This window comes from Lycorma delicatula, chromosome 9 (assembly GCF_047948215.1).
Source record: "Lycorma delicatula isolate Av1 chromosome 9, ASM4794821v1, whole genome shotgun sequence".
Lineage (NCBI taxonomy): Eukaryota > Metazoa > Arthropoda > Insecta > Hemiptera > Fulgoridae > Lycorma > Lycorma delicatula.
The window spans coordinates 22057382-22073207 of record NC_134463.1 but is presented as its reverse complement, the minus strand read 5'-3'; the positions used below and the strand labels follow the sequence as shown (position 1 = coordinate 22073207).

The following is a 15826-nucleotide window of genomic DNA, read 5'->3' as shown; positions in this document are numbered from 1 at the left end:
TAAAATACTACACAAGGACATATTTGTACTCAGCAAGATTTGAGTAGTTTGTGATTGTAATTCCTGATTATACAGACACAATAATAATAAAATAATACAAGAAATAATGTTTTACTAGTTTAATTAAATCAAAACAAAATAAAAATATACCATGCCAACATAAATACAAAAATATTCTAAGAAAATTGCTCACTGATTTAAAAAACCTCAATTAATGTGGATTCCTGAACAAAACCAGTACAAAATAAACCATCACACACATACACACTCAACAAACACATTGGTTTAGAAAACATAAATTGCTCCTACAGTATAAATTATTATTTAAGGGGATCTATAGAATGCAGCATCAAGAAGATTCAATGAGACAGAAGGCAAGCAGTCTAAGATAACATTTTACTACAATTCAATTTTCAATTGTAAATATAATATGTAGAAATAATCAAATGTTTGTAAAAATCATGAGTCATAAGTACTAGTATCAAACAAATATTTATGATAACCCATTTTTGTAATCTGTTCACTCATTTTTTTGAAGTACCTCAAAATGCTTAACAAATATTTAATAATGATCACAAATTTAAAGACAGATTAAGATAATTCAGAGAGAAACACAATAGCTATTAATCAAATTAATCACTAAATAATTATTGTGAATGAAATCTCAACTTGAAATATTTACAGGACGTTCTGCTATCTTCTTCAGAAAAACATTTTCTTTTTTTGTATTTACTCACTCAGAATGCATTTAAAAAACAAATTGGTATGAATAACTACAATTAAAGATGTCTACAATAATACTGTTAGTAAAAACTTATAGATTCCAATTAAAATAATAAGATTATGAAAGTCATGATTAACTTGCCAATGAATACAAATACAAATATATGCAGATGTGTATTTAAATGCAATTTTCCTTCTCTGTTTAAATGATGTGTTACTTCTTCTTATTGATTAATTTTAAAGGAAATTATGATCAGTATATTTGTGAGGAAGGTAGTATAGGAGGCTGCAGAAATCATAGCTAGCAGCAGTGGCAAGAAAGGGAGATCAATATGTTCCTCTACAATGGATTGAGGTAATAACTTTTCAAAAAGCCATAAGAATAATTTATAATAATTATAATTAAATATAAGGAAGTGCTGTTAAACAAATCCTGTTTTTTTTTTTTTGTGTACTTATGAATTTCTAAGTTCTCAAACAAGTACAAAGATTTAAGTATCTGGAAGTTTGAGGATTTTTCACTGAGGATGAGAAACATATGGGGAGATGAGAGACAGTGAACTGGGAAAGTCAAGGTCATATTGCATAATAAGAGGTAGTTAATTGCTTTGAAGTCTCAATTTGAGTATGAAAAGAAAACTAATAAGAGCTATATTTGAATTGCTGCTCTTAATGTCCCTGAAATGTTGATCTTGGGAGGCATTTGAAATATGGCATCGAAGGAAATCATGGCAGATTATTCTATAGAAAGAGTAATGAATAACAATGTAGTTCAGAGAATGGAATTAACATAGTTTTTTAAATAAACTTAAAAACTTAATTATTTTATGGTTAATAGTCTTGATGGAATAATACATGGACAATAGAATAGGAGTAGGCCTTTGCTACAATTTTTAATGCAAATCACCAGAGATCCTGGAGCTGACAATTATGAGTCAATGAAGCAAATGGCTTATGATAGATTAAGATGGACAGCTGCCAACTAGTTATTATATTGAAATGATAAGAAGATGGTGGAGGGGAAATTAAAGAAAGAAAGCAAAAATAAACAAAATAAACATATTCCAAGGTCAATTTCATTTCTAGAAAGCATAAGGAATATTTAAACCTTTTTATTTAGATCAAAACAATTGTACGGATGATATTTATTTCATTAGTTAAACTTAATGACATTACGTTTAAATTTGTGTGTTCTATGTACTATATTATAAGTATTTTATGTTTGTATGTATATCTAGCAAGAAATGTTATAAAAGCAGTGCTGGAAAGTTGACCTAGGATGTTTTATGGAGTTGTTTTGATAACTCTACTCAGGTTACAGTCATGTAAAAATTTATGAAACTTTTTACGATGATTCTCAAGAAAAGTTTTTCTCTTTTTTCACTGTAAAAAACAAAGTTTAGTGAATAAAATGTAGAAATATTGAAAATTGTTTTATTAAACTGAACGAAAAATTAATATTCATTAGAAAATTAACTTTGAAAACGAACATAATTTTAAACAAACACATAATATTTCAGTTTTTAATTGAAATAAGTTGCCTTGTGATTAAATTGGATTTTGTGGTATGAGGGGGGATACTCTGTTTAAGTATACTGATACAATATTTTGCATATATTGATCATGCATGTAGGCGTTATTTTACATACAAATTCAATTAGATACTAAGCAAGAATATAGTAATAAATATTTTCTCATAAAAATTGTACTACATAAATAAAATCCATATGAGCTGATAAAAAAATAACAAATAAAAAAACAATAAAAATTCATCATTGCTATTAATTAACCTGAAAGAAAATAAAGTGTTTAATCTTAATTTTTATACAAACAATTTCAAAAAATGACTTGCTTTCGAAATAGATGGTAATGGTTATTTTAAATTTTATCTAGAAAATGTTTGGTCATACTGACCAATAACATTAATGAAGAATGATTTCTTAGCAAGAATATGATTTTGGAGTTAAGCAATTTTTTTTGGCTTATCCATTTGTTAGCTGTTAATAAAAAAAACTTTGGTAACAGCTAGGTAAACTAGATTACTTCACCTAAAAATAATTGTGGCTGAGTGCATATCAATGAATTTAATAAATTACAGGCCAGATGGAAGGAAGAGTTGAGGAAGGCCTCAGCAAAAATGACTGCCAAAACAGACTGTGTCTATGTATAGGATGATGATCCTCAAATATATATATATATATATATTTATTCAAAAGCAAAAACAGAATTCAGTAATCCACCATAGTAGAGAACCAAATAAGAGCTCTTAGCTTATTTTTTCACTTTTATTATTTTCCCTTATGTATTAATGGCGATTTCAAGGAATTCTTCATCATCGGTTGATTAAAATGAAAATTTCAAAATTACACATTAAAATACCAAGATATTACATATATAAAATATGTGTAGTCAAATAATTAAAATCTTTTAAACATCTTTGTGGCTAGCCACTAAATACAGCATTGTCTTAGAGGCTAGCCACAATTAATAACTTGGTATTTTAATGTGTAATTTTGACATTTTAATTTTAATCAACCGATGATGAGGAATTCCTCGAAAGGGAGAACAATAAAAATGAAAAAATATGGTAAGAGCTCTTATTTGGTTCTCTACTATGGTGGATTACTGAATTTTGTTTTCGTTTTGAATTAATTAGTACAGAGGAAAATATAGACAATTTAAAAATAGATTTTAAATTTATATATATTATATATATATATATATATATATATATATATATATATTTAAAATTTCATATATAAACATTCTCATATTTAAATATATATATTATTTTTCTATTTCACTAAGGCAGTGGATATAATACAAGTACATTATTTAGGAACATAAAGGGATATATTAATTTATTTTACAACAAATGTCCCAGTCACTTTTTTCTGCAACATATTTTTTCACCTGGACTACATACCCTCAGAAGTCATGATGTTCACTATACAACCAGTTCTTATAGTAAACAAAAGTGAAGGTATCATTTGTAGAAAATCTGAATTTTGGTTGGTAGGACAGTACTGATATGTAACAGTATATTTAGTCAGTGAAGGAGACAATGAAAAATTATTTTACAATTCTTTTACCTGTTTAGCTAGTATGCAAGAGATGTTTTTTATTCTTAAGAATTACATACTATCTTTAGAATAACACATACATACACACACATATATATAAAACACATATTACTGTCATAACTGTAATGGCTGTAGGTAATCTGACATGAGTCGCATAGCTGTCCTCAAGAATAATAAGGTCTCATACCACAATAACTAGGGAATTTGAAAATTGAAATGGTTTCATACTGCCTTCTTCAATGAAATACATATACTGCAATGCAGTTTTATACCAACCCCATTGAAGTGCAGGTTATATTTAATGCAACAAATGACAATCTTTATTCTGTTCTTTCTTTTCTCATACAGACTGGATATATAATGATCACTGTTACTCTTAGATAAAGCAAGTCTAACTTGTACCACTTCTACCTTTATGTGTCAAAATGTTTTCAGTATTATAGCAGTAACAAAAGACTGAGGAAATAATGTAAAAACAAATTAAATAATCATTATGTGTGTGTGTTTGTGTATGCATACCAGATTATCAAACAATCCTGTACCTGATTGTAAAATTGTTTTCTAATTGGGTAAAAATATATCTTTACTAACAGATCAGGATGAGGCTATAAAGAACTACTGATTCACCCTTAATGTATACCTAGATGCATAATGCAAGAATGAGTGTCTGTCCAGTATTCTGTCAACCATTCTCTCTCTCACTCCCTCCCTCTCTTTCTATTTCTGTCTCTCTTACTGCAAGCAATTCACATGAGTGAAATATTCTAGTTTTATAAAATTAATTGGAACCTGAACAGGTTACTATGGTCGTGGTTCAAACTTCTGCTGAATTTTATTAGAGGAATTTGATATTTTGTATTCTTTTTTTTAGGAAGAACTAAGAGAACTTGATATATGTTTATTAATATTTGAAATTTGTACAGAAATAAATATTTTTGACTATAATATCAATGAATTTTTAAACACGATCTTTACATATTATCAAAAGTTAAACCAATATGCTGTACTGAGCTGAATTACAGCGTATTATTATACCTAATATTTTATGTATAACATTTTCTTTTTTTTGTTTATTTTTAATTTTTATCTTGTAATGTTATTGCTTGAAGAAAATCCTCTGTTCAAGATACAAGATAGTAATTCTAGTAATTTTTTTATATTAGTTGTAAGATTATATTATTATTATGATCTTATATAAGTATATATATATTATATATGTGTATTGTGTGTGTAGATGCACTGTAATTAAATTTGTTTTGAAGTATACCAATGACTAAATAAATAAATAAAATCAAGATTTAAAGATGATTAATTATTTCATTAAATATTACGTTTTACTAGCATATATTTGAGAAAGAAACAGGAATATAGCTAAAATATAACACAATGTTTTATGAATAACTTTTTATTTTTAAATATAAAAATTGCTGTTCATTAAACTCAAGGGGGATGAAGTTTTGCCAAGTTAATTTTAATAAATATTATACATAGAGCAGAAAGTCTAAAATGAATTTTTTATGTTGACAGTATAAAGGACAAACTTTGTTTTTATGTTAAGGTTGGTACTACTCAAGTTTATGAACTCTTGTAACTAATTATCAAACAGCTTTTTTTAAAAGTTATAGCTTAAACCAACATTAAAAATAAAAATAAAAAAAAAAAAAACAAAAGAAATAAAAAAGAAAACACAATCTTCAACTTAAATTCCTAGAACTAAATACATTGGATGTAGGAAATTAGTAATTTCTGGCACCTACCTATCTTAAACTTTTTTTTATTTCATATTAAGTTATGTATTTCTCCTTTATGAATGTACAAAGCACTTTAAGAAGTATTTAATTATAAATAAGATTAACAAAACATTTTTAAATATAATTATAATGTATATATATATATATAATATTATATGAAATGTAAACCATCAAAACATGGCAATTAGATAAGTTAAACTTACCATATTAATTTACAATAACTAGTTTTTGCAGTATCCTACATATCAAGGGGGTTAGGGAAATATAGATCTTGTGCTGAACAGATTTTTAACCTGAAACCGGTAATTAGAAAATATAATGTTGCAGGCAAAAATGTAGTGATTGTCTTTGTGGATTTTATAATGGCATATGATTCCATTGACAGAACACCACTGTTTAACATATTCAGAGAATTTGGCGCTGATGAGAAAACATTCAACCTTGTAAGGCTAACCCTAATGAGAACAATATCAAAAATTAAGTTCAAAGGAAAAATTTTGCAACCATTCAGCATTCAGACAGGTGTAAGGTAAGGAGATGGCCTATCCCTGCTTCTTTTCAATGTGGTCTTGGTAAAAGTCATTAGGGAATGGAGGAAAATCTACAAAGAAAAGAAAATTGGAAAAGTTAGATTAGGATATGCTAAAGAAAATCTGAACACAGATTGAATCACTTTTGCAAATGATCTAGCAATCCTAACAGAGGGCACATAAACGGCAGAGGTAACATTGAAGATCTTGATGGAAATGGCTGAAAAAACAGCTCTAAAGGTAGCAATTGATAAAACTGAGTACATGATGAACATTACACATTGAAAAAATTATTTAGTAACAAACCTTGGCAGAATTAGGAAGATGGGGAAATTCAAATATCTTGGTGAAGTAATACAACCAAATGGGTTAGAGAGGCAAATAACACTAGAATAAATAAACTGCAGAAGGCCTATGCCTTATAATAAAAAGAAGATATCAAGGATGGGAATGATTCGACATTATGCCCCAGTTGTTAGGTCTGCAGTGCTATGTGCTAGAGAGTGTGTAACTCTAAATCGAGGAGAGACTGATAAATTGGAGTTGGCTGAAAGGAAAGTACTAAGAAAGATACTTGCACCACGGTAAACTGATGAGGGCTGGAGGTTACAGAAGAATGAAGAACTCTTCTTCCGTATAGACAGATTCACAGTTGATGTTTGAAAAAGAAGATTGGTTTTTTTATGTAAAATTGGCTAGAATGGATCAAAATAGATTAATGAAGAGGATTTTTGAGAGAGTGATAGAACCAAAATGAACATTAAATAGTTCACGCAGGAGAAAGTTCTTGTGATTGTAGGTATAAATCCAACATAAATAAGGGTCAGAAATACATTTCGGAAGAAGATGCACGCTTGTGAAGGTTTTTAGAAAGAAACCATAGAGTGTAGAAATAAAGAATGGTTGGAAGAAAGGAAGGAATGACATTATTTGAAAATAAAGAAGGGTTGAAAGAAAAGGAAATCAGCTAGGAATTACCTATGAAATTTGGTCTTATAGTTGCCAGTGACATGAGAAAAAAAATTTAAGAAAATTTATTGCTTAAATTTATAAATAAATATATAAATTTTATATTGTAGGTTTTACCTATAATCTATTGATCATAATTTTCGTATACATATATATATTGTAACATACAATAAATACATATGAGCTCTGTAAATAAAGTAACGAGACTGGTTCAGAAAATCTTTTTATTTACAATTTAGTTTCTTTGGGAAGCCATGCAACGCTTCAAATGATTTTCCCTCTCTTCATAGCAGTGTTGGAACTCAGAAACTGGAATATCCTTCAGATGGTCGGTTTTTTTGTTTTCTACTGTTCCAAAATGGTATCATTTGAGGTGTTTTTTTAAAACACGGAAACAGGAAAAAGTCGCAGAGACTCAAGTCAGGTGAATAAGGTGGTTGAGAAACTACAGGAATGTTTTTCTTCGCCAAAAACTCATTAACTGAGAATACAGTGTGACAAGGGCATTGTCATGATGCAACGTCCAGTTGTCTTTAATGGCTGGTCTCATGCGGGCAACTCTTTTCTACAGTCTTTTAAACACTTCTTGGTAAACATATTGATTTACAGTCTGTCCTGTAGGCAAAAACTCTGTATGGACAATCCCATTACTATTGAAGAAACAAATTAGCATAGTTTTGATTTTTGATTTGCTCATTTTTGCTTTTTTGGGATGTGGTGAGTTTGAAGTGTGTCACTTCTTGCTCTATAGTAAGGAGTGACACACTTCAAATGTTTTGTTTCTGGGTCGTACTCAAATATTCAAGATTCATCACCTGTAATTAAATTTTTTAGAAAATCAGGATCATTTTCAATTCGCCGTAGAAGATTGTGGCACACTTAATCCTATTGTTTTTCTGTTCAACAGTGAGGTTTTTTGGGACCAATTTTGCACAAACGTTTTTCATGTCCAATTCGTTTGTCAAAATTTGATGGACTGTGGTATGGTTCAAACTCAAATGTTCTGCAATCATTCTGACAGTTAATCGCCGGTCGTAGCATATCAAGTCTCTGATTCGCTCAACAGCGTCATCACTTTTTAACATTAACGGTCTTCCAGAGCGTGGATCATCTGCAACTGATTCCCAGCCATCTGAAAATGCTTTAAATCACCTAAAAACTTGAGCTTGTGACAGAGTGTCATCTCCATATTTTCAATTTTGAAAAAGTTTCAGTAGCATTCTCACAGAGTTTTGATTGCATAACGTTGCTCATAATTAGTATCACTCACTTTTATAACGCACAACAAAAATTCATTTCACAAAAAGTTTGTTTGCGTGGCAACAATAGACTACAAATATTAATACTTAGTATAAATGAGCTGTTCATATAACCATATGTTTACTAGTAACTTTACACTGTTGCCACTTTGGTTGCCAAATAAAACTAGTCTCATTACTTTATTTACAGACCTCGTATTATGTACATTATATAATGTATTACATGTAAAGTAATTTATTATACAATATTGTATTGTAATATAATTATATATTTTATTACATTATATCATAATATTATATATATATCACTTATAATATATGTGTTGATGTAATATATGAAAATTATGATTAATAGATGTAGGTAAAGCCTGTAACATGAAATTTTGAAGCTGTAGCTTGACTACTAGTTTTATGAATTAATTCAGTTCACTCAATTAGTTCAGACTGATAATAATAGCATTAGTTGATACTATTATCATTTTGAACAAAAATGGGTGAGGAATGGGTAGATACTGAAGGATACTGGATCTAAAAGGGAATTGAATCAAGTTTATAATTTTATAATAACGTAATGCAAACAACATCACTGATATATATATTTTTTTTAAATTAAAAAAAAAACCTATTTCTAAAAGTCAAGTTTATTTATAAATTGGAAAAGAGTAAAAGACTCTTGGACTTATTAACTATTGAGATTTTTTTAATTTTTCAGCCTATCAACTTGAAATTTTAGAAATTATTTTTGTGTAAATGAGACATTACCATGTTGGAAACAGTTTTAAACATAGTCTGTTTAAAGGCTTCAGAAGTAGTCTCTAAGTTTTATATATTTTTTACTGCTTCAACCTATAGAACTGATCTTTTTTTGTTTTATGGAAAAAAAAAATTATATTTTGTTTAATTGTATTATCAGAGTGAAAATAGTTTGTACCTCCATTTGAAGTGATTTTAGGTGAGTGTTTTAATATGTTAAGACAGAATACTTAAATTAAGGGTTTTAATTGTGTAAATTTTTAAAAGTTTAATACTTTAAAAAATTAATCTACAATACTTTTAAGAAGAACGTTATTCTTCTTGTGTAAAGAAACGCGTTACAAGTATGGATGAAAATAATGTTTTATTATATTTCTTTATATTTAAGGTCAACGCAAATACTGGAAAAATTCAGAAATATTGTATTGAACTGTTAACTTTAATAAAAAAAATAGTTTAATAGTTATTTTTAGTTTACTTTTTTCAGTAATTCACCATACCTTAGTGAATAATAGTTGTAATAGAAATTACATTATATATGGTTTTTTATATAATATTTCATACTCTATATCAACTACAATTCATCAGTTTGAAGAGATGATTTTAAAGATATACTAATTATTCCATTACTGTAATTGAAATATTAAAATTATATAAAATTAAGAATTAATGTACTTTTAATTACCTGTTTACATCAACGTCAGTTGATTCTAATATAGCTCTTGCTTTATCAGTGTGACCATGTTCAACTGCTGCGAATAATGCTGAAACAATATAAGATAAAAATGAATCAATAAAATGTTTGAGTAAAAAAAAAAAAACAAACAATATTATTAGATCAATTAATTACTTGTACAGATTTCTGATTACTTAGCTTCATATAGATACTATATCCCACTGTGCTACTACTGCCATCAGTTTAGCTTTTAATGGAAAAATCTGTTTAAGCATAAGGTGGAGTAATAACACAAAATTAACTGCCTTTTTTTTTGGGAAGAGTTTTTTCTACAGTTTTTGAAAAAGATTTCTGTTGTAAGCTTTAACATAATAGTTATGAAAATTGATTTCTTAATAAAAAAAAGTATAAAAAGTTATAAATTTGTTGCATTTGAATTGATTTATAGTGCAAATATAACTGAATTATGGACCCATAAAAGCAATATTGTTTTGTCATTAAAGATTACAAAAGTATACTGTGAAAGGAATATTTTTGGAATATTTACTTAAAAAAAAAATAGGTTTAAGTAAAGTTGATTGCTGTAGTTAAAATAAATAATAAATATCAACAGCATTACGGAAACTGCATTTGGTATCATGTAACGTCGATGATCTACAGCAAACAATTCATTAAACATGGTTGTGGTTGCTGATATTTACACCAACTTTGCAACTTCAATTACTATGAACCTCCTTTTTATAATGAAACTAGCAATTTCAAAAATAAATTTACTCTAATCATGTTATAACACATTTTTAACACAGTTTAATTACATTCAATAATACACCTAATGGATTTAGTTGAGGTACTATATAAAGAAATTTGTTCTTGACAGAAATAAGTTCATAAATTGTTGCTTTATAGTATTTGTCTCAGACTTGTTAATGGCCTATGATGAATGTAATGAAAAATCTTTTGGTTCCTACATAATCAAATGTCGCTTTTGGCTGGAAAACCATGCTGTTAGCAAGAGGGTTTTTAACTTGGTAGTTTATGGTAGGTGAAATATTTGCAGCAAGGCAGGTTATAGGAAAACATCAGAAATAAAAGTTTAAAAAGGGGATGGTGGTACTTTTTGATGTAACAAATTCAATGACAATAGAAAGAAAGTTAATATTGAAGGATTAAGAAGTACAAGAGTGGCAGAAAACAAAATGAAAGCAATGTGAAAATTGAGTAATGGTAGATGACAAGAGATTATATTGTTTAATGCAGGATAAAGAATGAGATTAAATAATGCATTTTACATGTGTTGTTTAATTTAATAATGACTAAACTAGTGAATGGGTATTATTTGATATATTATTCTCAGACTGCAAAATAAAAGTTTACGCAGATATTGATAAATCTGGGAAAATTATGAAAATGTTTTTGAAATTGAATGATGCAATAAAAAAAAAATGTGGGCGAGTTAGACAGAGAAAAGACGATGGTAATTAGGATTGGAAGAGGGTTGTAGGAACTAGAAGAAATGAAATGTAAAAGACAACTAAAAAGAGAGAGGATTTAAAATACTCAAACAGCAGAATTAAATACAAAGATAAACGCTAGAAAAAATTACTGAAAAAATAAGATAGTGAAAATTCTCCGATTGTCTAAGTTTATCTACAGGGAGCAGATACACAGTTTTGTGACCTACAGCAAATAAAACGAAGAGAGTTTGATTAAGTAGTGATAAAAAATGATTTTGCCCGCTGAATTGAAACAGTGTTATGTTACAAGGTATTCAGGCTAAAGGTATCCAAAAGTAACAGCTCATATTAAGAGAACCAGTTAATATAATTTAATTTTTTATTTTTTTATTTTATAAACACAGCAACTGGTCAGGGTTTTAGTAGATAGTTAAGTTCAATGTGTGCATCTTTTGTAGCTTGGCAGATGTCTAGAAGATAATCTAACTCTTGCCAGGTGTTTAGTTGCATCTGCGGCATTCTAAGACCAACAGCTTCCAAAATTCTCAGTTTTAAATCAGCCAGATTTCAAACTTTTCTTTGGTACACACAACTTTTAATAAATCCCCAAGCAAAAAAGTCGAAAGGAGTGATATCTGGAGATATAGGTGGCCATGCAGTTGGACCTCCTTGTCCAATTCAACATCCGGGGAAAGTGTTTTTTGAAAACATGGTAACACTTTGACGAAAGTGTGGTGGAGCATCATCTATTTGGAAAATGAAGCCTGCAGGAATCTGAGGAACAGGAAAATTCTCAAGCATATCAAGATACATGTGTCGTGTTACAATCGGCTCCATGAAAAAACAGACCGATCATGTCATTTTTGTGTCCTAATCAGACATTGATTTTCAGTAATCCGTTTCATTTTTGATAACTGTATGGGAATTTTCAGTACCCCAAATTCGATAAATATGTCTTTTAACTTTCCTGCCTCATCACCAAATAACAATGTATCAAGATAATTAGGATTGTTTTCGACACAGAGCATTACTTCTGCAGCAAATTGATATCGTAGAGGGTGGTGATTTGGTTTAATGTGATGAAGGAGTTGTAACCTGTATTCTTTGGAGCAGCTTATGAACAATACTGTGAACAGTAGAATGAGGAATTTGCAGTGACTAGCCTGCCAAATCGACTTTCCAGGACTGGCAGTGAATGCACCATGTACACGATTCATAGTCTTGCCACTAATTGAAACTTTTGGATGATTTCCAGTTTGTAAATCCAAGCTTTTAGTCTCTCTTAAAGTTGTATCCCACTGATGAATGGCCTTGGATGTAGGAAGATCGATATTCCATTCAGTTGAACATGCCGTTGAACATGAATAACTGATTAAAACTCCACTAACAAAAGCACACACGAACCTTCTGTTGTGGGATTTACATCTCGACTAACTACTACAGACTGCAACTGCATTGTGAGTTGGCTTGCCTGCGCATGCATATTCCACTGATCTTGAGAGTATACAGAACAAATCTTGGAGATATTTCCTGTCAACTGAGCCTATGTTTAAAAGATTATGATGACTGGTTTTCTAAATATACCATTATTTTTGGATTAGCCCAGGCACTTATTATAATACTGCTTTATAGTAGAACATTAATTTGTTAGTTTATACTACAAATCTTTCTTATGGCTATGACGCATTTAATTCAGCTGAGGCACTAATCAGAGTTGCTTTCTTTCAGAGTATGGTCTTACTAAACAGCTATTCCCTTTGGTGAACATAATGAAGGTATCACTTGTATGACTGAACATTACCTGCATTTCAGTAGGCTAGTGCGAGATATAATTGAATACTTAGTTTGGTGAGAAAGGCAATGGGAAATCACTTTACACATCATTTACCCTAGCAAGGCTGGTAAAGGATACATTTTATTTTCATGGCTTGAACTACAATTAATTATGTTATCATAAAGAGTGACTTGTGATTCATTTCAGGCTGCCTAGAATCATTATGATATTATGATTCTAACATACATCATAAAAGAATAGAGGAGTGTAGACTCTGAAACTTGGATAAATGATAGAATTTTAAAGTTATTTTATTGTTTTAAGAGAATGATAAGGAAGAGTAAAAACAGAAATGAAATAAATGTAAGATAAACAGTGGGAAGACCTAGGACCCAATAGATTAGCCAAAGAAAATAAAGAGGTCAAGGAGAGAGGGTTTAAGTATGAAAACATGGTGAGAATGAAAAATGAAGAGAAAGAGGCTGCTTGAGGATAAAAGAAATGAAAAGGAATTAGTAGAAGAGGCTGTATAAAAGATGAGCATCAATAAACAAACGTTTGAAGAAAACATTAAAAAATAGAATTCTTACTACCATAATGATCTTCAACTACTTCTACTTTGATTAAAAATTAAATCAATATTTATGATTGTATCATATTAAGAGAAAAAATTAGGTAAATATTCTAAAATTTAAATGATCTCATAAACTTACAATTCAAATAAAAGTGAAAGTATAATGATCAGAATATAAAATGTAAAGTAAGCAAGAGAAAAACGATAGATTGTTATTTAAGATACTGTCATGAATATAAATAAAATTAAATAAATATATCTCTATTCTCAACCAAGCAAAAAAGATTATCACATTATTATTGTTAACACCCTTTTTACGTAGATATCGATTTATTTGAAAAAAACCATTTAACTAAAATCCAGAATAAATTCATAAAGCAATCAGAAGCCAAATATAATGCTTAATTTACTACATTATTATATATAATACTTTAGTTCCTTTTAACTATTAAAATAAAAAAAGTCTATTAATTTCTTGTTTTTATTTTGCCCATCTTCTGAAAATATCAAGGTCTTTTTTATGATTACAATATTTTTATTCTGCTTATCTTTCTCTATTTAAAACTATTAGATAAATAAAACGCTATCATACATCTCTTTATTTTATTTAATTTAGAGTGCTAATGATAATATTGTTAGCTATGATGTCATGTTAGTTAAGTCACTGAAGTTAAGTAATAATCATTAAAATCTTCTATAAAATAAGCACCTAGATTAGGAACTAATTTATTACAAAATTACAGCTTGTATACTACATTGAGATCAGCTGTCCGAGCTCAAGTGCAGTGTAGTATACCATTTTTAACCCACTTTGTTGGGCACAATCCACCACCGCCCATCTTTCTAGTACTTTTTATTGATGCATGTTCTTCCAGTTCTTCTTTTGATTTTCTGGAGTCTGTCTGTTTCTGATTGTTCGTTCAGGTGGAAGAGTGTTTCTACGGCAGAAGTGGCTTCTGGTTTTGTAACTGTTGTTGAGTCTAAATTTTAAGCTTTAGCTAGTTTATTTCTTCTTATCTGGATCGAGGTTTATTTTCATTTAAGTTGTTTGTTATTATTTCTATGAGGTATTTAACCTGAGTTACTATTTTGATTTTATTACCACTTATGTTTACTTCTTTTAATCATGTTGGTTTTTGGGGCATAATTTCTGTCTTTAAGAAAGATATTTTGGGGCTAATTTTATTTGAAATGTTTTGAAGATCTAATATCTGTGATTTAGCTTTGCCAATGTCATTTGCATGCAGTGCCAAGTCGTCGGTAAAACCAAGTCAGTTTGTTTTGATTTTTCTGCCTACTTTTACTTTTAGGGGGCATTTTTTGAGCCATTCCCTCACTATTTCTAGAGTGCAGTTGAATAATAGCAGTGAAATCCATCACCCTGGCACAGTCCTGTTTTGATCTCAAATGGTTCTGAGAGCTCATCTCTGAATTTTACCTTCAACTTAGTGTTTGTGAGGGTCAGTTTTATCACGTTTATTAATTTGGGATGTAGTCTGAGTTGTCTTAACATTTTTAGTAGGGATTATTATTATTATTGGTTTGCAGGAAAAATCAGTTTTCTGTGTATCTGTTTAAGCAATATAGCTCCATAAATTGGAAAACTAGAACTACATTGAAATTCTCAAATTATATAAAAAAAACTTTCTACCTGCCTCTTTCTTGGCTAATACATTTTTTGTACCAAAAAATACGAATGAAAAGCCAAATAAAGAGAAGGTAAAATAAAAATAAATAAAAAATTGGTATTTTACATAAGTATGGATTATATTTTTATTTATTTATTAGCAGACATGCTTTGCTATTGCTAGATTGAGTAGATTTGATCTTGTTACCACATATATGCCTAAGTTAATATCGGCGGGCGATAACGGTAGCAACGATGTGAGCGGGGCGCACAGTATACGGACACGCTGATACAAGCATCACCCCCACCGCGCAGATGACCACGCAGTTCTCCCACCATAACGGCGCTGCAGCCCCAACACTCTCAGGCTCCAATAAAAGAATATGCACGAGAGTGAATTGGCAATTTCATCGTCGACCACCACCTGAAGAAGAAGTACCCTGGCCGGCTCAATGTGGGACCTACCGGCGGATGTCAACATTCCCGTCGGAGCAGCAGGCCTGGCCGGCCCGTCGAGGGAGCCGCTGGATGCGGACGCTACTTTCCCGCTCCAGCTCCAGCTCGCCGGGCTTCAATCGCCCTGGCCGGGCAATAGGAGCCGGCCTAGCGTGGAATTGCACGGGGAGAACCGCCTCGGCCGCGCTGGCGAAGGA

General features: G+C 30.0%; 1 protein-coding gene across 2 annotated transcripts in view; it reads right to left on the bottom strand.

The window, feature by feature from the left end:
* The window catches only part of wake (ankyrin repeat and fibronectin type III domain containing protein wide awake), a 302255-nt gene that overhangs the window by 64670 nt on the left and 221759 nt on the right, over positions 1 to 15826 (bottom strand). For both annotated transcript variants that reach the window (XM_075374448.1, XM_075374446.1), the window contains exon 3: positions 9754 to 9832. In XM_075374448.1, the coding sequence (XP_075230563.1) occupies positions 9754 to 9832 (79 nt within the window). The remainder of the gene's footprint in view (positions 1 to 9753; positions 9833 to 15826) is intronic.